This window comes from Hylobates moloch, unplaced genomic scaffold, assembly GCF_009828535.3.
Source record: "Hylobates moloch isolate HMO894 unplaced genomic scaffold, HMol_V3 SCAFFOLD_19, whole genome shotgun sequence".
Classification (NCBI taxonomy): domain Eukaryota; kingdom Metazoa; phylum Chordata; class Mammalia; order Primates; family Hylobatidae; genus Hylobates; species Hylobates moloch.
Window position 1 is genome coordinate 38795808 of NW_026652294.1, and position 24459 is coordinate 38820266.

Sequence of the window (24459 nt, forward strand, 5' to 3'; positions counted from 1 at the left end):
TGGCTCTCAAGCCGCATTTAGGAGTTTTTGCTAAGATTAACCGTCATTCTTTCAACGCGTTCCCTCTTGCTCTCCTTCCCTTCCCTCTCTCACATGAGGAGAGAGGTGAGATTTGCCCACAAAGAGATAGGAGAGCCATGACTGTCCTTGCCAGACGTGAGCAGGAAACTGAGCTTCATCCTGAATCCTCCACAGGCCCTTTCACCAGCAACGTGGGATACATGTCTGCCTTAGACCAGATCGCACAAGGGCGGGCCATGCTGATGGCCATGCGGGAAGAGGAAAATAGTCTCCGAGCCAACCTGGGCATCTTCAAGATGGAGCAGCCACCCTCCAAAGACCTTCAGAACCTGGAGAAGGTGGTGTGCTGAGCAAGGACCCTGTGGTCACCGTCGATAAGGGGCAGGGACAGAAGAATGGGTCCTTAGTGCCCACAAAGGCAGTGGGACGGGAGAGGAGCTCACGAAGAGCTTTTGTTTGTTTGTTTCAGTTGAGGTAAAATTCACATAACAAAATTAACCCTTTTTTTTTTTTTTTTGAGACACAATCTGGCTGTCTTGCCCAGGCTGGAGTGCAGTGTCGCAATCTCAGCTCACTGTAACCTCTGCCTCCCGGGTTCAAGCGATTCTCATGCCTCAGACTCCTGAGTAGCTGGGATTACAGGCATCCACCACTATGCCTGGCTAATTTTTGTATTTTTAGTATAGAGATGGGGTTTCACCATATTGTCCAGGCTGGGCTCGAACTCCTGACCTCAGGTGATCCACCTGGCTCGACCTCCCAAAGTGCTGGGATTACAGGTGTGAGCCACCACGCCCTGCCAAAATTAACTATTTTGAAGTGAACAATTAGTGACATTTAGTAATTCACACCACATCTATCTAATTCCCAAACATTTTTGTTACCCTAAAGGAAACTCTGCCCATTAGCAGTCACGTCCATCCCCCATCCCCCACCCCAGTCTGTTATGAGCCTATTTTCCATGTGTATGATTCCCCTATTCTGGACACTTCATACAAATGGAACCATTTGTACGATAATACGTGGCCTTTTTAATCTGGCTTCTTTCGCTTAGCATAATGTCTTCAAGGTTCATCCATGGTGTAGCATGGATCAGTACTTTTTTAAATGGCCGAATATTCATATTTGAATATTGCATGAATTTACCACATTTTGTTTACCATTCACCAGTTGATGGACATTTGGGTTGTTTCCACCTTTTAGCTAAAGGGAGTAGTGCTGCCATGAACACGCGTGTACTTGTATTTGTCTGAACACCTGTTCCCTATTCTTGTGAGTGTAAGCCTAGGGGTGGAATTGCTAGATCATATGGAAACTCTATGTTTAACTTTTTGAGGAGCTGCCAAGCCATTTTCCACAGCAGCTGCACCGTTTCACATTCCCACTAGCAGTGTACAAGGCTCCCTATTTCTCCATATCTCCGTGCCAACACTTATTTACCTTTTTTTTTTTTTTGGTTCTAGCCACCCTAGCGGGTGTGAAGTGGCATCCCACTGAGGTTTTGATTTGCATTTCCCTAATGACTCATGACATTGAGGATTTTTTCATGTGCTTGTTCCTTGATAAGCTCTTAAGGCAACAGAATGGAGAAAAATATGTGGACTGAGGAGGCCGCTGTATTATCTAGAGGGGAAGCTTCACAGAGCGAGAGCAGCGAAGGGCCTGGGCGTCCGTCAGGGAGGAAGAGGGCAGGTGCCACTTCATGCAACACACCTCTCTGCCCTGTAGGAGCTCGATGCCCTCCAGCAAATCTGGGAGATCACACGAGACTGGGAGGAGAACTGGAATGAGTGGAAGACTGGCCAGTTCCTGACCCTGCAGACGGAAACCATGGAGACCATGGCCCACGGGCTGTTTCGTCGCCTCACAAGATTAGCCAAAGAGTATAAGGTGGGGAGAAACGGGGTGGGGGGGGAGGCGGAAGAGAAGCTGGTGGAGGATCCGGGTCTGTTCCCAGGGAGGTCGTCGGGTCTTCTGATGCCCCCAACTTTTGCTCAGGACCGAAACTGGGAAATTATTAAAACCACTCGCTCAAAAATAGAGCAGTTCAAGAGGACCATGCCTCTCATCTCAGACCTGCGGAACCCTGCCCTTAGAGAGAGGTGAGGCTGCTCCTCCGCTCCGGGGTGTCCACTCTGCCCCGCTGGCCTGCCCCACCGCCTGGTCCCTCCCATTCTCTTCTCCGCAGTGTTCACAGCCCTCTCTTCCCCTCTGTCCACAAATGTATGTCTTTTTATCTTTCCTCTTTTTAACATTTAATTTTGGTGGACACATGAAAATTGCATACACTTATGGTGTACAGCATAATGTTTTGAAATATGTACACATTGTGGAATGGCTAAATTGAGCTAATTATCATATGCATTACCTCACATACCTATTTTTTGTAGTGAGAATACTGAAAAGCCACTCTCAGTGATTTTCAAGTATACAATAGATTGTTATTAACCATTGTTGCCATGATGTACAGGAGATCATCCCTCTTGTCTAACTGAAATTTTGTGTCCTTTGACCAACACCTCCCCAACTCTCCGCCTACCACCCCCAACCCCTCATAACCAGCATTTGACTCTGCTTCTGTGAGTTCAACCTGTTCAGACTTCACATATGACATATGAGTGCGATCATGTGGTGTTTGTCTTTCTTCGCCTGGCTTATTTTGCTTAGCATAATGTCCTCCAGGTTCTTCCAGGTTGTTGCAAATGACAGGATTTTCTTCTTTCCTGAGGCTGAAGAGTATTTCATTGTATATGTACACCACATTTTCATCCTCCATTCATCGCTCGATGGACACTTAGGGTGATTCCACATCTTGGCTATTGCAAATAGTGCTCAGTGAACATGTGGCACAGACACGAAGCCTGCCACTGTCCTCTGCTTCTTGCACTGTCTCGGGTCATCCAGCCTTGCTGACTTCTTGTTCTCTACCCCCTGCCCTGGGGCCTCCCTCTCTCTGAAAGGGAGTTGTCTATCATGACTAAGCCTTATGTCTTTTTTTTCCTTTTTTTGCGGGGAAGACAGAGTCTCACTCTGTTGCCCAGGCTGGGGTTTAGTGCCGTAATCTCGGCTCACTGTAACCTTCACCTTGTGGGTTCAAGCAATTCTTGTGCCTCAGCCTCTCGAGTAGCTGGGATTACAGGCACCTGCCACCATGCTCGGCTAATTTTTGTATTTTTAGTAGAGATGGGGTTTTGCCGTGTTGCCCAAGGTGGTCTTGAACTCCTGGCCTCAAGTGATCCACCCGCCTTGGCCTCCCAAAGTGCTGGGATTACAGGCGTGAGCCACCGTGCCTGTCCCGCCTTATGTCTTTTGTATAACAAAAGATTTTATTTTGAGGTAGCCAAAAGTATAACTTTCTTTCTGTGTGGTTTTTGCCTTCATGCCTTGTTTAGGAAGACCTTTCCTATCCCAAAGTTACAAATACATCCTCTTCATTCTTTCTTCTAATGCTTTGTGTTTCTCAGATTTAACTCTTTTAATTCATCTGGAATTTGTTGTATGGTAGAGAATGTATCTCAAGCCATTGGGGATAGATTTATAAAAATAAAGTAATTTTTATAAATGGTGTTTCAATCATGATCTATCCATTTAAGAGAAAATAATTTTACTTCGTCTTTCTTCCAGTATGTTTTTGGCAATGCCAAAACCATTAAGTGTTATACGGTTATGTATAACCTGACCACTTTATTTGCTTACATTATTTAACCTCTCTAAGCCTCAGTTTTCTCATCTGTAAATGGAATAATAATAATTCCTAATTTATAGAACAGCCGTGAGAATGATATGAGATGTTTCATGTAAGGCCTTTACTCAGTGCAGATCTAGAGAAAACCTGCGGTGATTCATTGTGTGTTTTGTGGGTGCACCTGCCTTAACTCCCTCTCCAGAGAATCCACTCCTGGAGGGTTTCACCTCGATCTTCGTATTCCCCATGGTGCCTAAGATTGCATCTTCGGAGCCTGTTTAGCAAAATGAGTTGAATCATGAATTGATAACTATGCAAAATCACAGTGTCCCAGTGGGAGACAGCAATGGGGTGACGGGAACTCTCCTGACCTCACACCCTCCTGTTCCTGGCTGCAGGCACTGGGACCAGGTCCGGGATGAGATCCAGCGGGAGTTTGATCAGGAATCTGAAAGCTTCACCTTGGAGCAGATTGTGGAGCTTGGGATGGATCAGCACGTGGAGAAAATTGGAGAGATCTCTGCTTCAGCAGCTAAAGAGCTGGCTATAGAAGTGGTACGACAGTCCTCTCCCATGCTCCCACACCTCCTACGCCTCCTGGAGCACAGGCTTCCAGCTGTTCATCATCTGATGGCGCCTCTCAGCTCCTGTTCCCCTTAGTGAAGAGATACCTGACCGCTGTGCCCCCAATTTCTCTCCACAGGCTTTACAAAACATTGCCAAGACCTGGGATGTGATTCAGCTCGACATAGTACCCTACAAGGATAAAGGCCATCATCGGCTCAGGTCGGGGGAGCTGGGGATCTAGGAGAAGGGAGGGCCGTGTGACCCAGGCTGCAGAGTGGGGCCAAGGTTGGGCAGGTGGGGATGAACTGTGATTTTGACCCCTTGTGTCTCAGAGGTACAGAAGAAGTGTTCCAGGCACTGGAAGATAACCAGGTAGCTCTGTCTACCATGAAGGCATCTCGCTTTGTCAAGGCCTTTGAGAAGGATGTGGACCACTGGGAACGCTGCCTCTCCCTCATTTTGGAGGTTATTGAGATGATTCTCACAGTGCAGCGTCAGTGGATGTACTTAGAGGTCAGGACTCAGCGCCTGAGCTCTTCCTGCTTCCTGCTTTTACTCCTTCATTTGCTTAAGACCTAGATTTTGCCCTGTTATCCACCTCATTCTCCTACCTTTAAAGTCACTCTTCATCTAGGACCCAGCTGTCTGATTCTTAGTTATTACCTCTCACCTTAGATTCCCTCCCTAACAAGTTTTTATTCTTCTTCCCAGATTTTTCTTCCATTTTTCTTCTTCGACCCAGGTACCTGGCCCCCCACCTCCAACTTTCCTTGTAGAACTTGGGCATCTTGGCCCTTGACTTCTAGCACTCTGTATCTTCTACCCAACTGTCACCCACGATCTGGGAACAGGGAGCAGAGGGTGGAGAGTGTGTAAGAAGTGGCCTCTCACCCCAACTTTTGGCCCCCTCAGAATATCTTCCTAGGAGAAGACATCCGCAAGCAGCTGCCCAATGAATCGACCTTATTTGACCAAGTCAACAGCAACTGGAAAGCCATCATGGACAGGATGAACAAGGACAACAATGCTCTCCGGAGCACCCATCACCCAGGTCAGAGCTCCAGGGCTCCTGCCCTGACACAGCCTCGGCAGGCACTCTGCTTGGTCATGGTTGTGTGCTTCGTTTATTAAAAAGACTGATGCCCCCAGCTCTCATAACATTTCCCATCTCCATCACCTCTTCTAAGCATTAGATCCTAATTCTGTAAATTAAACTCAGCAAATATTTGAGTGGAGTATAATAACGTAGTGGTTAAGAGCATGGGATATGGAATCAGTCAGATGAGTTTATTTATTTATTAAAAAAAAATTTTTTTTTGAGACAGAGTTTTGCGCGTCGCCCAGGCTGGAGTGCAGTGGTGCGATCTCGGCTCACTGCAATCTCCGCCTCCCGGGTTCAAACGATTCTTCTGCTCCAGCCTCCCAAGTAGCTGGGAATACAAGCGTGTGCCACTACCTCTGGCTAATTTTTTTATTTTTAGTAGAGATGGGGTTTCACCAAGTTGGCCAGGCTGTCTCAAACTCCTGACCTCAGGTGATTCACCTCCCTCAGCCTCCCAAAGTTCTGGGATTGCAGGTGTGAGCCACTGAGCCCAGCCTACATTGACTTTCGTTTGGCAGATTAACTAGCCTTCAGCCATGGGATGGGGTAGGGTATGGGGAAGAAAGGGATGAACACATGGCAAGATGAACACACAGTGAGGCCTGGTCGACTGGGGGAGATTGGGGTAGAGAATCAGGGAGTCAAGTTTGACAACAGGCACCTAGAGTGGGCATCCTGTGGAGAAGAATTCTGGCGGGGGTGCAGAGGACCTCTTTATTTTACCTAGGGCTAGTCTTAACAGTGCCTCATTTTCCAAGAGCCTTCAGTATACACATCAATAAAAATAATTTTAATTATTCTGATAAAAGATAAACATGAAAAGTTATGATATGCGAAGTTGAATGACAACAACTGATACTATTTGAAATAATTGACAGAATTATATTTCGGAACAATTTATAAGCAAAGCTAAAAAAACAATGATCCCTTTGTTGAACGCACAGAACAAATCCATCTTGTCCACGGCTACTGAGCATGCCTGTGATCTCTGGGGGTCGCTCAGGTTTGCACTAAAGGATCCAACAGCCTGTAGACCCTGCGCTTGAAGGCATGAGGGTCACCTCTGAGTTCACACTCATTAGTATCCCTCCTTTCTTCAGAAAGCTAGGAACTGGGAAGACAAGGGGAAAATCAATCAAGACCTGAGGTATGGGGCTATAGGCTGGGAGGAAACTAACATTACTGAGAAGCTACCGATGTGAATACATTTCAATTACTACTCACATTGATTTTTTGTTTGTTTGTTTGTTTGTTTTTTAAGACAGAGTTTTGTTCTCGTTGCCCAGGCTGGAGTGCAGTGGCACGATCTCAGGTCACCACAACCTCCACCTCCTGGTTCAAGCAATTCTCCTGCCTCAGCCTCCCAAGTAGCTGGGATTACAGGCATGTGCCACCACGCCCAGCTAAGTTTGTATTTTTTTTAGTAGAGACGGGGTTTCAGCATGTTGGTCAGGCTGGTCTCGAACTCCTGACCTCAAGTGATCCACCCACCTCGGCCTCCCAAAGTGCTGGGATTATAGGCATGAGCCACCATGCCCGGCCTCACATTGGTTTTTGAGATGGATTTTATTGGCATTTTATACACAAAGAGGTCAAAACTCGATGAGGTGAATTGACATGCCAGTAAGTGAAAGAACTACTATCTGATTGCTATGACATGAGGGACACTGGCAACCCCAGTCCTTGCAGATTTCTTTCACTGTGTGCATATAACATGTATCTAAATAAAACGATTTAGTTTGCTAGATTGTGCAAGTGGAGGGTAATCTCTACTTTTCAGAAGCTCTCGGGTTGGCCAGTGGAACCCCAAGTTCTTCCCCCAGCCCTTCTTTTCTTTTTTGCCTATGGGAAATGGAGGAAGATGGACCCCCAAGTTCTTAGGTGGATGTGTTATACAGTGTCCCCCGTTACACACTGGGGATATGTTCCAAGACCCCTCAGTAGATGCCTGACACCTCAGATAGTACTGAACCCAATTGCCATCAATCAGAATATGTTTCTGTTCGTGTCTCCCTCCCATAAATTCAATGCTCTTTCCATCTTAACTAAGCACTTATTATGCACTGAGGCTGTAACTTTTGCAGTTTGTGGTGTGACAGCAAAACTATCATGAATTTCTTTTTCTTTCCTCACAGTTTCACAGATAGAAGATTCATTTTTTTTTTTTTTTTTTTTTTGAGACGGAGTCTCACTCTGTCACCCAGGCTAGAGTGCAGTGGCGTGATCTTGGCTCACTGCAACTTCTGCCTTCTGGGTTTAAGCAATTCTCCTGCCTCAGCCTCCCGAGTAGCTTGGATTACAGGCACCCGCCACCACGCCTGGCTAATTTTTGTATTTTTAGTAGAGATGGGATTTCACCATGGTGGCCAGGCTGGTCTTGAACTCCTGACCTCAAGTGATCCGCCCACCTTGGCCTCCCAAAGTATTGGGATTACAGGCATGAGCCACTGCACCCGGCCAGAAGATTCATTCTTACCGTAGATCTTAGCAACCTCAGTTGAGAACTTTCACCTTTTCACTTAAAGGAAGGAAGCTCTTTATGGAAGCACTTTATGGCTTCTCTTTGGCGTATCTGAATTGGCAGCATCACTACTCTTGCGCTTTTGCTTACATTATTAAGTGAAATAAGGGTCACTTGAACACAGGCACTGCCGTAATGTCGCAACAGTAGATCTGATAACCGAGAGGGCTACTAAGTGACCCATGGGCAGGGAACCTCCACAGTGTGGAGACGCTGGACAGAGGGATAATTCACATCCTGGGGGACAGAGCAGGATGGTGAGAGATTGCATCACACTACTCAGAACAGTGTGCAATTAAAACCTAGGAATTGTTTATTTCTGGAATTTTCCATTCAGTATTTTCGGACCACAGTTGTCTGCAGGTAGAAGCAACCATGGAAAGTGAAACTGTGGATAAGGGGGAATTACTGTATTAATGAAATCATATATGATGTATCATTAATGCTTAAACGGTAACATGTACAACAGTGCATAATGAATACTGTAATGAATTAATGGAGAGAATGAGTTGAGCATGATAGAGGGTCTGGGGATACTTCTCTGCGTCCGGAAACCCTTATGGCAGTCTGTGCCCCACTGTTCAAGAGCTGGCAAAGAACACAGAGTTGGGGCCGGGCCCGGTGGCTCACGCTTGTAATCTCAGCACTTTGGGAGGCCGAGGCGGGCGGATCACGAGGTCAGGAGATCGAGACCACGGTGAAACCCCGTCTCTACTAAAAATACAAAAAATTAGCCGGGCGTGGTGGCGGGCGCCTGTAGTCCCAGCTACTCGGAGAGGCTGAGGCAGGAGAATGGCGTGAACCCGGGAGGCGGAGCTTGCAGTGAGCCGAGATCGCGCCACTGCACTCCAGCCTGGGCGACAGAGCGAGACTCCGTCTCCAAAAAAAAAAAAAAAGAACACAGAGTTGGGGCATCCAGACCCCCCCAGGGCAGTGGAAAGAAAGCCATCAAATGTCATTCATCGCTCTTCTTCCCAGGCCTCCTGGACACATTGATAGAAATGAACACAATCCTGGAAGATATTCAGAAGTCTCTGGATATGTATTTAGAGACCAAGCGACATATTTTCCCCCGCTTCTACTTCTTGTCCAATGACGACCTGCTGGAGATTCTGGGCCAGTCCCGAAACCCAGAGGCTGTGCAGCCACACCTCAAAAAATGCTTTGACAACATCAAGTTGCTGAGAATCCAGAAGGTCGGTAGAAGTGGCCACAGTGAGATGCTGGGGGGGGGAAGGGAGGGTGTTGGGGTACGAAAGGCTTTGGAGGGGACCCTGCCCTCCCGACAGGAGGGTCATATTAATTAATGATTCTCGATTCTCAGGGGGATATAACTTCTTAGAACTGGTAATATTGAGAGGAGGGGAGAGGAGCAGTAATTACCCTCAAAAGGCCCCAGTACTTCTAAGCGGACACCAAGGGTGGGCAGGCCAGGCTCTGAGTAGCTTCTGCTTTCTGCAGGTTGGAGGGCCCAGCAGCAAATGGGAAGCTGTGGGAATGTTCTCGGGCGACGGCGAGTACATTGACTTCCTCCACTCAGTATTTTTAGAAGGGCCTATAGAGGTGAGTTGTGGTGAGGGTCTGAGGACCTAGCTGATTCTTCTTCCTACAGAAAGTTCACCTGGGCCAGGCGCGGTGGCTCACACCTGTAATTCCAGCACTTTGGGAGGCCGAGGCGGGCAGATCACCTGAGGTCGGGAGTTTGAGACCAGCCTGACCAACATGGAGAAACCCCGTCTCTACTAAAAATACAAAATTAGGTGGGCACGGTGGTGCATGCTGGTAATCCCAGCTACTCGGGAGGCTGAGGCAGGAGAATCGCTTGAACCTGGGAGGCGGAGGTTGTGGTGAGCTGAGATCGTGCCATTGTACTCCAGCCTGGGCAACAAGAGTGAAACTCCGTCCCAAAAAAGAAAGAAAGAAAGAAAGAAAGAAAACAAAAAAGAAAGTTCACCTGGCTCCATAAGGAGAGAAGACCTCTGTAAATGGCCATTAGTCACTCTTTCCCCTCTCACCTGCCATTCCTGACAATGATCATCTCTGCTCTGAACCGAAATTTCCTTCTGAAAGTCAGATCATCTGCCTCCTAGCCTCCATTTCTCTCAGGGATCCAAGCCAGCTGTTGGCCATTCCTGCTTTTCTCTGGGTACAAAGCCCTGCTTCCTAAGTGCCTTCCCTGTGGAGGACCTTGGCCGTGCCCCTCAGGCTGAGCTGCCCTATTCTCCCACCTCCCCCCAGTCCTGGCTCGGCGATGTGGAGCGGACCATGAGGGTGACCCTGCGGGACCTTCTCCGGAACTGCCGCCTGGCCCTCAAGAAGTTCCTCAACAAGAGGGACAAATGGGTGAAGGAGTGGGCTGGCCAGGTGAGCTGGGGTCGATAGAAGTGAGGGAACAAGGGGCCAGGTGCAGTGGCTCACACCTGTAATCCCAGCACTTTGGGAGGCCGAGGTGGGCAGATCACTTGAGGTCAGGAGTTCAAGACCAGCCTGGCCAACATGGTGAAACCCCGTCTCTACTAAAAATACAAAAAATTATCCGGTGTGGTGGTGTGCGCCTGTAATCCCAGTTTCTTAGGAGGCTGAGGCAGGAGAATAGCTTGAACCCAGTAGGTGAATGTTGTAGTGAGCTGAGATCATGCCACTGCACTCCAGCCTGGGTGACAAAGCAAGACTCTGTCTTAAAAAAGAGGAATAAAGAAAGAAATGAAGAAATGAGGGAACAAGAAGATGGAGTTAAAAGGAGGTGGCCAGTGGAAAGACAGAATCTTGAGTCTCACACAATGCTGTTTCTTACCCCCCTTTCTGGGCTGTGGCTCTGGTACACTCCAAGCTGGACCCTTAGCTCCTGACTTGAGGCCCATGTCCCATTCTTCAGAGCAGATTGGGTGCAGTTGGGAGAGGCACACAGTTCTTGAAATAGCTGGGACTTGGGAGCTGGGCTGTGTGGGTAGCCGAGGACAGGGCTTTGGGACGTGGCTTCTGCACATACCCAGGTGGTGATCACTGCCAGTCAGATCCAGTGGACGGCTGATGTCACCAAGTGCCTGCTGACAGCGAAGGAGCGGGCAGACAAGAAAATCCTCAAGGTCATGAAGAAGAAGCAGGTGGGAGGCTGGGTGCAGTGGCTCATGCTTGTAATCCCAGCACTTTGGGAGGCAGAGGTGGGAGGAGCCCACTCGCTTGAGCCCAGGAGTTCGAGACCAGCCTGGGCAATATGGTGAAACCCCTTCTTTACCAAAAAATACAAAAATTAGCTGGTGGCACACCCAGGAGGTTGAGGCTGCAGTGAGCTAAGATCGTATCACTGCACTCCAGCCTGGGCGACAGAACAAGACTCTGTCTCAAATAAAAAAAAAAAAAGAAAAGAAAAGAAAAGAAAAAAGCAGGTGGGTGCTCTGCAAGTATGAGCTAGGCCTGGAGCTAGAATTGCAGGGAGGGAGCAGTCAGAATTAGAGGTGAGCTGGCGGAAAAGGGCCAGAGCAAGGGTGCTTTATGATGGAAGTCCAGTGGGGGCAGTCCGTGGTGGAGCAGAATTACCAGGAGTTACAGCAGGTGGGGTCAGCACCGGGTTGGAAGTGGTGCTGGGTGGGGGCGAGGGGTGATCAGGCTTTGGCGGCATTGCTCTGTCTGCTCTCTTCCCTGCTGCTTCATACCACAGGTGTCAATCCTGAATAAGTATTCAGAAGCCATCAGGGGGAACTTGACCAAGATCATGCGGCTGAAAATTGTGGCTCTGGTGACGATAGAAATTCATGCCCGGGATGTGCTGGAGAAGCTTTACAAGAGTGGCCTCATGGATGTCAATTCCTTTGACTGGCTCAGCCAACTTCGGTTCTACTGGGAGAAGGTGCCAGATGGGCCAACTCCCCACTCTCTTACCGTAAAATGGATCCTGATGCTTTTATTGCATCCATGTTCTGTAAATGCAAGGATATCTTAATCCAACCCTTAGTCCTGTCCCAGTACCCTAATCCGGTTCTTCCTTCCACCTCCTCCCCACAATCAGGAGTGGCAAGTAGTTGTCCCAGTCAGGGCTCACTATGAATGTCACTTGAACAGGACTCAGAAACACTCCAGACAGCTGCTGCATTGGGTTGGGGTGGATGTGCAATATGAAACCCATTTTCCATCTTGCCCATAAACCGCTCCCCTTTTCAACTCTAAAAGGGAACCCCGATCCCTTCACTGCAGCCTCCCTGACAACTCTGAGCCCCACTCTCCTTCCAAGCCCACCTCTCTCTTTTTCTGCCCTGTTTTCCCCAGGATCTTGATGACTGTATGATCCGCCAGACCAACACGCAATTTCAGTATAGTTATGAGTACTTGGGTAACTCGGGCCGGCTTGTCATCACTCCCCTGACAGACAGGTCTGCCATGTGGGATGAATGAGGTGGCTGGGGTGGGGGCAGTGGAAGCTGAGAGAAGCTTCCGGGAGTCTGACTCCAGTTCTGTCCTCAATTCTCAGGTGTTACATGACACTGACCACGGCATTGCACCTGCACCGAGGGGGCTCCCCCAAAGGCCCCGCAGGCACGGGCAAGACCGAGACCGTCAAGGACCTGGGCAAGGCCCTAGGCGTATATGTCATTGTGGTCAACTGCTCTGAGGGCCTGGACTACAAATCCATGGGCCGAATGTACTCAGGTCTGGCCCAGGTCAGTATCCTGCCACCCTGTGCCAGAAGCCCCTTAAATACCTTTTTGTCCCGGAAAATAAACTGAAACCCAAATCTGGTTCAGTGCTTTGTAGCTTCATGACATTGCATCACGTGTAATATTTATTTATTTATTTTTTTTTTGGAGTGCAGTGGCGTGATCTCGGCTCACTGCAACCTTCGCCTCCTGGATTCAAGCAATTCTCCTGCCTCAGCCTCCTGAGTAGCTGAAATTACAGGCGCATGACACCAAGCCTGGAGAATTTTTGTATTTTTAGTGGAGACCGGGTTTCACCATCTTGGCCAGGCTGGTCTCGAACTCCTGACCTTAGGTGATCCACCTGTCTCGGCCTCCCAAAGTGTTGGGATTACAGGCATGAGCCACCGCGCCCAGCCACGTGTAATTCTTACAACTAGGAAAGTCCCTTCCCCTTCCTGAGCTTCAGGTAGCTTATTTGCAAAATCAGAAGATTATAAAGGATTAAAGAAAATAATGTGTGTTAACTGGAGCAAAGAAGACAGTGCACACAAGTTCCCTACCCCAGTCTCTTTCCAACCCACACCTTTTCTAGCATCACCCCAGATTGGCCCCATCTGATGGAAAGTTCTGGCCAGAAGCTACAACAGTGTACTCTGGTGCCTTGCTCCCTGCCCCCTATTCTGGAGGCCGCCTCGCCTGTTGAAACATTTGAAGGAAGGGTGTGTTAATCACGCTCTCTAGCCTCTTGGGGCACCTCTCTTGCTCCCAGTGACTCTGCCTTGCACCCCGCAGACTGGAGCCTGGGGCTGCTTTGATGAGTTTAACCGCATCAACATCGAGGTGCTGTCAGTGGTGGCTCAGCAGATCCTGTCCATCCTATCTGCCCTGGCTGCTGGTCTCACCCGTTTCCATTTTGATGGCTTTGAAATAAATCTGGTGTGGTCCTGTGGGATCTTCATTACCATGAATCCTGGTAGGTGGCAGGGAGTGGATGGGGTTCCTGGGGTGGGAAGAACTGGGTGTTCAGGGGAAATAACTGCGCATCCTCCTCTTCCCCCTTCCATGCGAACGTATATAGTTAAGTGAAGTCTGGCTAACGATAGCAAAGGGGAGAGAAGGATAAACACACAACTTTCCAAGAGAAGGGGAAGCAATCTTACTGTTTTCCCCAAAGGGATTAATAACCACTTATGTGTGTATATGTAGCCCTCATCTTTTAAGATACTTAGCTATCTTCTCCCATTAGGCTAGATCCCAGAGTTCTGGTCTCTCTGCTGTCTCTTTTGCAGCAGGCCCTAGGGTCTCTCATTACTGTTTCCTAGGAACAACTCTGGGGGAAGGGTCTAGGACAGCACAGCATAGGAAAGGGTTTAGGAACTGAACAAATAAGAGGAACAACTGTGATTTCTATTAGGACTGATGAGAGCTATACACAGAACCTGGAGAGATGGGAAATTGACAGCTCTGTGATTTGAGTTTGAAACAGGGCCACACAGAAAGTAAGGAAAGGACCAGAGATAAGAGAGAAGACCAAAGTGGACTGGGAAGGGCTGGGGCTGAGATGAGAAAGGATGTGATCTTGGAGTTGGAGAGAAAGTTAAGGTTGGAGTTAGGGTGGGAGAAAATGAGATTGATTGGAAAGTGGGTTTGGGGAAGCAAATCAAGATGAAGAAATATATGATTCTAAGCAAGTGGCATTGTTTTCCAGGCTATGCTGGCCGCACAGAGCTTCCCGAAAATCTTAAATCCATGTTCCGCCCAATTGCCATGGTGGTGCCTGACTCCACCCTCATTGCAGAAATCATTCTCTTTGGAGAGGGCTTTGGCAACTGCAAGGTACTCCAATAACCCTTTTCTCCAGTGATTTTAATTCCCTTTCATAATTATTCCCCGGACAGAGGAGCTCACGATCAGCTTATCCTCTAAGGAACTTAGACTATTGTCAGTAGGATGTGCAGGGAGAAAAATTTAGGGGAGGGAGGTTTCTCCTCTGTGATATCACTAACTGACGATGGCGTGATTCACACGATTTCATTAGGAGAGTCCATAGAGTACCTCCTAGCTGCTTCATGTCCTGGGACCTGGCTTCTTGTCTCTGTCCTGAGATGAAGCAGAGGGATTTGTGGGGAGATGGATTGTTTCCTCCTCTGTTTTGGTTCCCCAGATTCTGGCCAAGAAGGTGTACACACTCTACTCACTGGCCGTGCAGCAACTGTCCAGACAGGACCACTATGACTTTGGCCTGCGTGCCCTCACCTCCCTTCTGCGCTATGCCGGCAAGAAGCGCCGCCTACAGCCAGATCTGACTGATGAAGAGGTAGAGCAAGGACACAGCCTTTGGACCTGACTTCCACTGTCACTGGCCCTATGTCACTTCTCTCAAGTCTTTCAGACCCTTTCTTTCCCCAGATGGGGATTCCCACCTTCCCACCTCATCCCATCCCCGTGTCGCCCGCTGCTTTGCTAATGGCTAACTGGTGTATCCATTGTTCTTGGCACCTGCCCCGAAGCCCTTTGGAGGTGAAAGGTAGGCCCTGGCTCCTCAAGCCTGAGTCTCTGTCTTTTCCCATTCAGGTTCTGCTGCTCTCAATGAGAGATATGAACATCGCCAAGCTCACTTCAGTTGATGCACCCCTGTTCAATGCCATCGTGCAAGATCTGTTTCCCAACATTGAGCTGCCTGTCATTGACTATGGCAAGGTATTTTTTCCTTAATACTCTCCCTGACTGGGTGCTGTGGCTCGTGGTTGTAATCCCAGCACTTTGGGAGGCCGAGGTGGGCAGATTGCTTGAGTCCAGGAGTTTGAAACCAGCCTGGGCAACATGGTGAAACCCCATATCTACAAAAAATACAAAAATTAGCCAGGCATGGTGGTGCACACACGTGTAGTCCCAGCTACTCAGGAGGCTGAGGTAGGAGGAGTGCTTGAACCCAGGAGGTTGAGGCTATAATGAGCTGAGATTGTGCCTCTGCACTCCAGCCTGGGTGACAGAACAAGACCCTGTCTCAAAAAACAAAACAAAACCAAAAAAAAACACACACTCTCCCTGACCACATATGTGAATATGCATCTGGGAACAGAAAACTTGGCTTCCAGTCCTTGTTCTGCCATCTACTAGCTATGACTCTGAACAAGTCAATTGACCTCTCTTTGGACTTCCTGATCTATAAAGCAACAGACTATTCAAACATTCTGCTCTCTGACCACAACTCCCTCCTCTGCTGACCTGCTCAAATGTACCTGCTCCAGTGCATCCATGTAGCAACGCTCTGACTTCATCGAAACCTCTAGTCTGTTGCCTTTGCACTTTCTCTGTGCCCACCAGACCTCTGTGCCCACCAGACCTCTGTGCCTCTACTTCTCACCTCATCAGGGAGTTTTGAGGAGAGGCTGCTAGAAGCCACTTGGTATCAGAGAGCAGCAGAATGGAAGAGGGAGTTTTAGAAAGCGTAAGAACTTTCTTCTCTGGCAGTGTGGTAGTCTAGATACCCTGAATGATCCTTTCAATTGAAACTACTAAAATGATGGATAAAAATGTAATAATAACATCCTTTTTAATGCATTGCTAAGCTGGCAAGAAAGAAAGAATTCCAGGAGTTGAAGAGGGTAGGAAGTAAAAGCAGGAACCCTGGGAGGTAGGTGAGTACCAAAGCTGGCCTTCTCTCTGAAAATTGTTGTTGATCTTAAGGCAGTGAGGATAGGAGATGAAACAGCCCAAGTCTGAAGATATAACAGAAGATGCAGTGCTGCGTAAACCCCAGTCCCCAAGGGGCAACACCCCCAGTAGATGGAAAAAGGAGAAGCCTGTGATTTAGAAGTTTATATATAGGAAAGGAACTTGCTTATTTTGATCTCTGATGATAGAAGAAAAAGACCAAATTTCCTTTGAGATTTCCTAACCATCGCTTCTCGGCCTTTTGGCTAAGATCAAGTGTGAGATTTCCTAACCACACACCAGCTCTCACATGGTTTCCAGTCATCATTTATCCTACTGCGTAATCAGAAAAGAAATCTCAAGCTTAGATTTTAATATTAAGTAGTTCTAGGTTGTTAGTGCCCCCAGGTGACTGGAAGAAGCAAAAGCAAATTATTTCTGGAGGAGTGAAATTTCAACTCACAGTTCAAAGAATTGCCACAGGTAAAAGTCCAAGAAAATGAGCAACTCATGGTCAAAAATCACAAAACACACAAGGAAGCAAGAACCCATGAATGGGAGCCAGAAGAACAACAGACAGTGGAATCAGATCCATGAAAACTTACTTCAGATATTGAAACTGATAGGGGCGAGGTGCGGTGGTTCATGCCTGTCATCTCAACACTTTGGAGGCTGAGGCAAGAGGATCACTTTAGGCCAGGAGTTCAAGACCAGCCTGGGCAACATAGCAAGACCTCCATCTCTTAAAAAAAAAAAAAAGCCACACGTGGTGGTGTGCTCCTGTAGTCACAACTACTTTCTCCAAAAGCTACTAGAAAATGTGCTCTACTTAAATACAGGAGCATACCATGGAAGGGACAATGGGAAACAAAAGAGTCGGTGCAAGAGGGAGGCTACAGTAATCCTCGGGGTGTTAGTGAATGGAGGTCACAAGATGATGGTGTGCACTGGGCAAAGAGAGAAGCCAATCCAGACTGGAGCAAACCTGAAGGCTTCAGGAGGACTCTTTTTTGGTTTGTTTGTTTTTTTGAGATGGAGTTTCACTCTTTTTGCCCAGGCTGGAGTGCAATGGCACAATCTTGGCTCACCGCAACCTCCGCCTCCCGGGTTCAAGCGATTCTCACGCCTCAGCTTCCTGAGTAGCTAGGATTACAGGCATGCGCCACCACACCCAACTAATTTTGTATTTTTGGTAGAGACGGGGTTTCTCCATGTTGGTCAGGCTGGTCTCGAACTCCCGACCTCAGGTGATCCGCCTGCCTCAGCCTCCCAAAGTGCTGGGATTATAGGCATGAGCCACTGCGCTGGGCCAGGAGGACTTTTTAAAGAAGAAATTGATACCCGATGTGAAAATTGTTTGAAAGATTTAGTCAACTGGTAGAGTCTGGAATTGAGTTAGAGATAAGCACATTAAAAACTAAGCAAACATGGGGACAAAAAAAAAAACCTGAGCAAACAGGCCGGACATGATGGCTCACACCTGTAATTCTAGCACTTTGGGAGGCATAAGCAGGTGGATTGCTTGAGGTCAGGAGTTTGAGACCAGCCTGGGCAACATGGTGAAAATGAGCCAGGTGTAATGGCTCATGCTTGTAGTCTCAGCTATTGGGAGGCTGAGGTGGGAGGATTGTTTGAGCCCAGGAGGTGGAGATTGCAGTGGCTGAGATCGTGCCACTGCACTCCAGCCTGGATGACAGAGTAAGACCCTGTCTCCAAAAAAAAAAACAAACAAACAAACAAAAAAAACCTAAGCAAACAAAAATCACACATAGAAAATTGCTGGAAAAGGAAAATTGATGACTATGTAAAGGCCATAAATTTGCCTCAAAAATGTCAAAGGAAGATATTCAGACCACATTTTCTGATCACAGTGATAACTCTACTGCTATCAGGCAAAGTAGACTTTATGGCAAGAAGCAATAGTAAAGGTGTAAAGGTGACATTTCATAATGATAAAAGGATCAATGCATAGAAAGTTATAAGAGTTCTAAATCTGTATGTGCTAAATAATATAGCTACAAAATCCATAAAAGAAACTGGACAGAACCAGAAGGAGAAACACATAAATCCACAGCCCTGGTGGGAGATCTTGACTTACTTCTTTACTTCTTTTTTTTTTTTTGAGACGGAGTCTTGCTCTGTCGCCCAGGCTGGAGTGCAGTGGCGCAATCTCGGCTCACTGCAAGCTCCGCCTCCTGGGTTCATGCCATTCTCCTGCCTCAGCCTCTCCAAGTAGCTGGGACTACAGGCGCCCGCCACCACGCCCGGCTAATTTTTTGTATTTTTAGTAGAGACGGGGTTTCACCGTGGTCTCGATCTCCTGACCTCGTGATCTGCCCACCTCGGCCTCCCAAAGTGCTGGGATTACAAGTGTGAGCCACCGTGCCCGGCCGACTTACTTCTTTCAGAAACAGATAATGCAAACAGACCAAAAAATCCATAAAGAGACGCATTTGAATGCTTTTAACAGAAAGTGACAAAATGGAATTAGAAAAAGCCCAAATGTTTGGAAATTTGGCAATACAATTCTAAATAACTAATGGATCAAAGAAGAAATTAGAGAATTTTTTTTTTTTTTGAGATGGAGTCTCAAAAAAAAGCTCTGTTGCCCAGGCTGGAGTGCAGTGGTGAGATTTCGGCTCACTGCAACCTCCGCCTCCCGGGTTCAAGCGATTCTCGTGCCTCAGCCTCCTGAGTAGCTGGGACTACAGGCACACGCCACCACACCTGGCTAATTTTTTGTATTTTTAGTAGAGACGGGGTTTCACCATGTTGGCCAGGCTGGTCTCGAACTCCTGACCTCAGGTGATCTGTCCACCTCAGCCTCCCAAAGTGTTGGGATTACAGGCGTGAGCCACCACGCCCGGCTGAGAATATTTTTTAACTGAGTAAGTAGAAAATGTGACATTAAACTTGTTTATGACACTAAACACACATGCACACAGAAAACATACTAATAAAACTACTTCTCAGATAGTGGAAGGAAGTGGAATTGGTGAGGCCTGTTAGTGCAAGTAACTATCTTGTATCTATTTGAAAATATTTGGCTACATGAGCTGTGTGTTTAAAAATGGCGGCCGGGCGCGGTGGCTCACGCTTGTAATCCCAGCACTTTGGGAGGCCGAGGCGGGCGGATCACGAGGTCAGGAGATCGAGACCACGGTGAAACCCCGTCTCTACTAAAAATACAAAAAAATTAGCCGGGCGTGGTGGCAGGCGCCTGTAGTCCCAGCTACTCGGAGAGGCTGAGGCAGGAGAATGGCGTGAACCCGGGAGGTGGAGAGCTTGCAGTGAGCCGAGATCGCGCCACTGCACTCCAGCCTGGGTGAAAGAGCGAGACTCCGTCTCAAAAAAAAAAAAAAAAAAAAAAAAAAGGCACACTATTCTGGGACCCATCTGTTAGGTCATGGTTCTTCAAGCATTACTTTTTAACTTAGGTAATAATGTCTTTAATGTTAATTGGGCTCTTCCACTAAACTGTGAGCTCTGCAATAGGACGAAATCTATTTTGTTCCAAGCCGTATCCCTGGCAACCAGCACAGTGCTTGGCATACATTGTAGAGGCTTAATAAATATTTGCTGGATAATAACAAAAAGGGTGTAGAGCTACATGTAAGACATTATGCCAATGAGGAAACTGAGGCATGGAGAAGTAACTTACCCAGGATCACATAGCTGAGAGCTGGGGAACCAGGCTGGCGGACTCCAGAGCCCAATCTTTCAACTCTGCAATGGGCCAGCTTCCCAGTGAGTGAACAGAGCCGGAGTGCAGAGAGCCCTGGTGCCGTTTTTAACAGTTTGAACATATTCTCCCTGGCACTGGGGAGATTTTGAAAGCCCTTTAAAGGCCTCATCCTTTCTTTCTTTCTTTCTTTCTTTCTTTCTTTCTTTCTTTCTTTCTTTCTTTCTTTCTTTCTCTCTCTCTCTCTCTCTCTCTTTCTTTCTTTTCTTTCTTTTTTTGAGACGGAGTCTCGCTCTGTTGCCCAGGCTGGAGTGCAGTGGCGCGATCTCAGCTCACTGCAAGCTCTGCCTCCCGGGTTCACGCCATTCTCCTGCCTCAGCCTCCCGAGTAGCTGGGACTACAGGCGCCTGCCACCACGCCCGGCTAACTTTTTGTATTTTTTTAGTAGAGACGGGGTTTCACCGTGTTAGCCAGGATGGTCTCGATCTCCTGACCTCGTGATCCACCCGTCTCGGCCTCCCAAAGTGCTGGGATTACAGGCGTGAGCCACTGCGCCCGGCCTCCTCATCCTTTTTCTTCTGCTTGCTGTGTTTTCCCTTCCCTCAGCTGCGGGAGACCGTTGAGCAGGAGATTCGAGACATGGACCTGCAAAGCACGCCGTTCACCCTCACCAAAGTTTTCCAGCTGTATGAAACCAAGAACTCCCGCCACTCCACCATGATTGTGGGCTGCACCGGTAGCGGCAAGACTGCCTCATGGCGCATCCTGCAGGCCTCCTTGTCTTCTCTGTGCCGCGCCGGAGACCCTAACTTCAACATTGTTAGAGTACGGGGCTGGGACAGTGGAGTCAGTGGGCAGAGACTTGAGTAGTAAGAAGACAGTGGAGGGTGGGAGCCAGGGAGGACCTTGCAAGGCCAGGAGGGCTGTACCTGGGACCACGGAGGCCTGGAGCGATGAGAGAAGGGACAAATGCGTGTACCTAAGAGGGGTCTGGAAGTAAAGGGCGGTTTTTGTCTATCAGCAGCTAAAACCCCTTCCGGTGTCATTTTCAGGAGTTTCCTTTGAACCCCAAGGCATTGTCCCTAGGGGAACTGTATGGGGAATATGACCTCAGCACCAATGAATGGACAGATGGCATCTTGTCCAGTGTCATGCGGACGGCATGTGCAGGTATCCAGAGGATCGTGGGGTGTGGAGAGCAGACGCCTGAGTCTCCTAAGGGGGCAGGGAGTCTGGGGATAGGAAGTCCAAGTTGGGAGAGAAATGCCTGGGGAATGCTGAAGTACAAGGACGTGTAGGGTTGCGCATCAGAGGAGGGTGAGCGGAGGGTGCAAGGTGAACGGCTCCCTGGTTGCCTCATCACGCACCATCTACTCAGATGAGAAACCCGACGAGAAGTGGATCCTATTCGATGGCCCTGTGGACACGCTGTGGATCGAGAGCATGAACTCCGTCATGGATGATAACAAGGTGTTGACCCTCATCAACGGCGAGCGCATCGCGATGCCTGAGCAGGTCAGTGATGCGGCTGACTCCCGAGGGCCTGCAGAGGCAGGCACTGGAGGGCATGGGCCGGGGCTGGGGAGGGGAGCCAGAAATCTCAGAGCAGGGCAGGTTCTGCGGGAGAGAGCTGAAGGGAGGATGCCTGGATTCAGGGAAACCTGCAGCTGAAGAAAAAATGCTTTGCCTGCCGCGGCTGTTGAGAACAATGATAAGAAAAACACTCTGTGTTGTAAGCACTGTGTAGGCTTGGGCGGCCCTCCTCGGCTCGTTCCCATGGACGCATGAGGCAGGACCCTCGTTTGTGCACCCAGAGGTACGAATTCACGGACTGGCAAGCACACCCTTTCCACCCACTCCAGCAATGCGAGCCAGAGAGTGATTTTTCATAAGGACAACCTTGAATAAACTCTGGTTTCTTTTAAAGCAAACTGGGCCAGGCCGGGTGGCTCACGCCTGTAATCCTAGCACTTTGGGAGGCCAAGGTGGGCAGATCACCAGGTTAGGAGTTCAAGACCAGTCTGGCCAACCGGGTGAAACCCGTCTCTACTAAAAAATACAAAAGTTAGCTGGGTGTGGTGTTGTGCGCCTGTAGTCCCAGGTAATCTGGAGGCTGAGGTGGGAGGATTGCTTGAACCTGAGAGGCGGAGATTGTGGTGCGCCAAGATCACGCCACTGCACTCCAGCCTGGGTGACAGAGCGAGACTCTGTCCCCCCCCCCCCAAAAAAAAAGCAAATCGTTTGTGAACTTGTAGCATCCGAGTTCTGGGTGTTTTATTATTCCTGAAGGTGGGGGATGCAGAGAAAGATGAAGTTCTGACGAACGTATATCCTTAGGTGTCTCTCCTGTTCGAAGTGGAGAACCTAGCAGTGGCCTCTCCGGCCACCGTATCCCGCTGTGGCATGGTCTACACTGACTACGCTGACCTGGGCTGGAAGCCCTATGTTCAGTCGTGGCTGAAGAAGAGGCCAAAGGTATGAAGGGAACTGAGGAGACAGAAAGTAACCAGGGTGGCTGCAGGACACAAGGGTGAATGAAGAGCCCCTTCTTATTCAACTCCAGGCTGAGGTGGAGCCCCTTCAACGCATGTTCGAAAAGCTCATCAACAAGATGCTGGCCTTTAAGAAGGACAACTGCAAGGAGCTGGTGCCCTTGCCCGAGTATAGCGGTATCACCTCCCTCTGCAAGCTGTACTCCGCCCTGGCCACGCCAGAGAACGGGGTAAGGGGAGGACACAGACCATGGGCAGGGGCAGGGAGGGTTCACAGCCTCACCAGGACAACTTCCGCGAAACAGTGTGTCTGGGACAGGTTGAACTCCAGGCTTGACTGGAGCAGAGACTCCAAGGGGAGCCTTCAACGACCATGGAGGCAGTGAGGGGTGTGTATGTGCACGTCTGTGTGTGTGCACGTGTGTGTTGAGCTGAAAGGTCCTACTAGGGTTTCTGAATTGAATATGTACACAATGGGGTCTCACTATAATTTCCCACCCATGCTTTGGGAGCTGAAAATAGCTCATTCCACTCCTCACTTCTCCATCCCTTCAAAATATAAATATAAGTTTTGGTGTAGATGAGGCCCTGGGACACCATTTCTCCCGTTTCTCCTGGAAGAAGCTCCCAGACTATTCTGATGAGAGGACTTTTTAAACATTTCAGATTAATAGATATTTAAGAAAAACTGTGCTCAGTTTAGAAGTAAGGACCAAAATTTGATATCTTCTGTTGAGATTAAACCATTGCCTATAAATGGTTTGTATTGTTTTTAAAGATGTTGCCAGGTAATTAAACTATTAATATGTCATCAACAACAATTAAGATCTATAGGAACATATGTCATTCCTGGTACAGTTAATGTAAATTAAAAATATGTAGATGGGGCTGGGCGCGGTGGCTCACGCCCGTAATCCCAGCACTTTGGGAGGCCGAGGTGGGTGGATCACCTGAGGTCAGGAGTTCGAGACCAGCCTGGCCAACATGGTGAAACCCCGTCTCTACTAAAAATACAAAATTAGCCGGGTGTGGTGGCACGTGCCTGTAGTCCCAGCTACTTGGGAGGCTGAGACAGGACAATCGCTTGAACCCAGGAGGCAGAGGCTGCAGTGAGCCAAGATTGTGCCACTGCACTCCAGCCTAGGCAAGACAGAGCAAGACTCTGTCTCAAAAAAAAAAAAACAAAAACTGCAGATGGACTTGCCCGGTACTGTGTGGGCAGAGGGCAGTTACGAGTTATCAATGGCCCACAGGTGCCAAGAAGGATGGGCTGGGTAAGGGAGGCTTCCTGGGTGAGCAGAGGGCAAGAGTGGCCTCTGCAGAAGTGCAGACACACAGGAGTCAGGCCTGGCAGGGCAGGCCGAGCTGGTGGTCTGTAGCCGGATGTGGTGGGTGGCGTTTTTGTGCAGATGCGCTTCGGCATGGCAGAGACCCTGAGGAGAGGGCTGGACCATGAGGATGGTGAGATGTGTTGTGTGCTGAGAGAGGCCGGGAGCGTAGACGAAGGATTCTGGACTGAAAATGGCAGACAATTGATTTTTAACATAATTTCCCACCTATAGGATTGAGGATTTTTTTTTTTTTTGAGATGGAGTCTCACTCCTTTGCCCAGGCTGGAGTGCAGTGGCACGATCTCAGCTCATCGCGACCTCTGCCTCCCGGGTTCAAGCAATTCTCCTGCCTCAGCCTCCCAAGTAGCTGGGACTACAGGTTCCTGCCACCACGCCCAGCTAAATTTTTGTACTTTTAGTAGAGATGGGGTTTCACCTTGTTGGTCAAGCTGGTCTTGAACTCCTGACCTCAGGTGATCCACCCACCTCGGCCTCCCAAAGTGCTGGGATTACAGGCATGAGCCACTGCGCCTGGCCAGGATTGAGGATTACTCTCTAAACCCAAGATGGGTATTCTGAATTGGACGCACCAAGTGTATCACATTATCCGTGGTCCTAGGTATCTTAATTCACAACCCATCCTCAAGCGCTCTCCACCCATGGGCCTGTGTCTGCTTTGTATAGTAGGCCAGGGATGGTTTGAAGGATGCCGAGTTTGCTGTCTGTGGTCTCCAAGAGGCCCGACAGAGGCGGGATGGCCCCATGTG

General features: G+C 48.7%; 1 protein-coding gene across 7 annotated transcripts in view; it reads left to right on the forward strand.

Moving 5' to 3' along the window:
• DNAH2 (dynein axonemal heavy chain 2) overlaps positions 1-24459 on the forward strand; it is a 118910-nt gene that overhangs the window by 51129 nt on the left and 43322 nt on the right. For all 7 annotated transcript variants that reach the window (XR_009211092.1, XR_009211094.1, XR_009211093.1 and 4 more), the window contains 23 exons: positions 196-359; positions 1750-1911; positions 2020-2123; positions 4105-4261; positions 4410-4492; positions 4606-4786; positions 5186-5324; positions 8875-9092; positions 9358-9459; positions 10135-10260; positions 10890-11000; positions 11555-11743; positions 12160-12263; positions 12362-12551; positions 13323-13503; positions 14239-14366; positions 14695-14847; positions 15105-15230; positions 20476-20694; positions 20922-21039; positions 21248-21384; positions 22207-22344; positions 22433-22591. Coding sequence is in view for 4 of the 7 variants with exons in the window: in XM_058431469.1 (XP_058287452.1) it covers positions 196-359; positions 1750-1911; positions 2020-2123; positions 4105-4261; positions 4410-4492; positions 4606-4786; positions 5186-5324; positions 8875-9092; positions 9358-9459; positions 10135-10260; positions 10890-11000; positions 11555-11743; positions 12160-12263; positions 12362-12551; positions 13323-13503; positions 14239-14366; positions 14695-14847; positions 15105-15230; positions 20476-20694; positions 20922-21039; positions 21248-21384; positions 22207-22344; positions 22433-22591 (3389 nt within the window). In the remaining 3 variants the exon portion in view is untranslated. The remainder of the gene's footprint in view (positions 1-195; positions 360-1749; positions 1912-2019; positions 2124-4104; positions 4262-4409; positions 4493-4605; positions 4787-5185; positions 5325-8874; positions 9093-9357; positions 9460-10134; positions 10261-10889; positions 11001-11554; positions 11744-12159; positions 12264-12361; positions 12552-13322; positions 13504-14238; positions 14367-14694; positions 14848-15104; positions 15231-20475; positions 20695-20921; positions 21040-21247; positions 21385-22206; positions 22345-22432; positions 22592-24459) is intronic.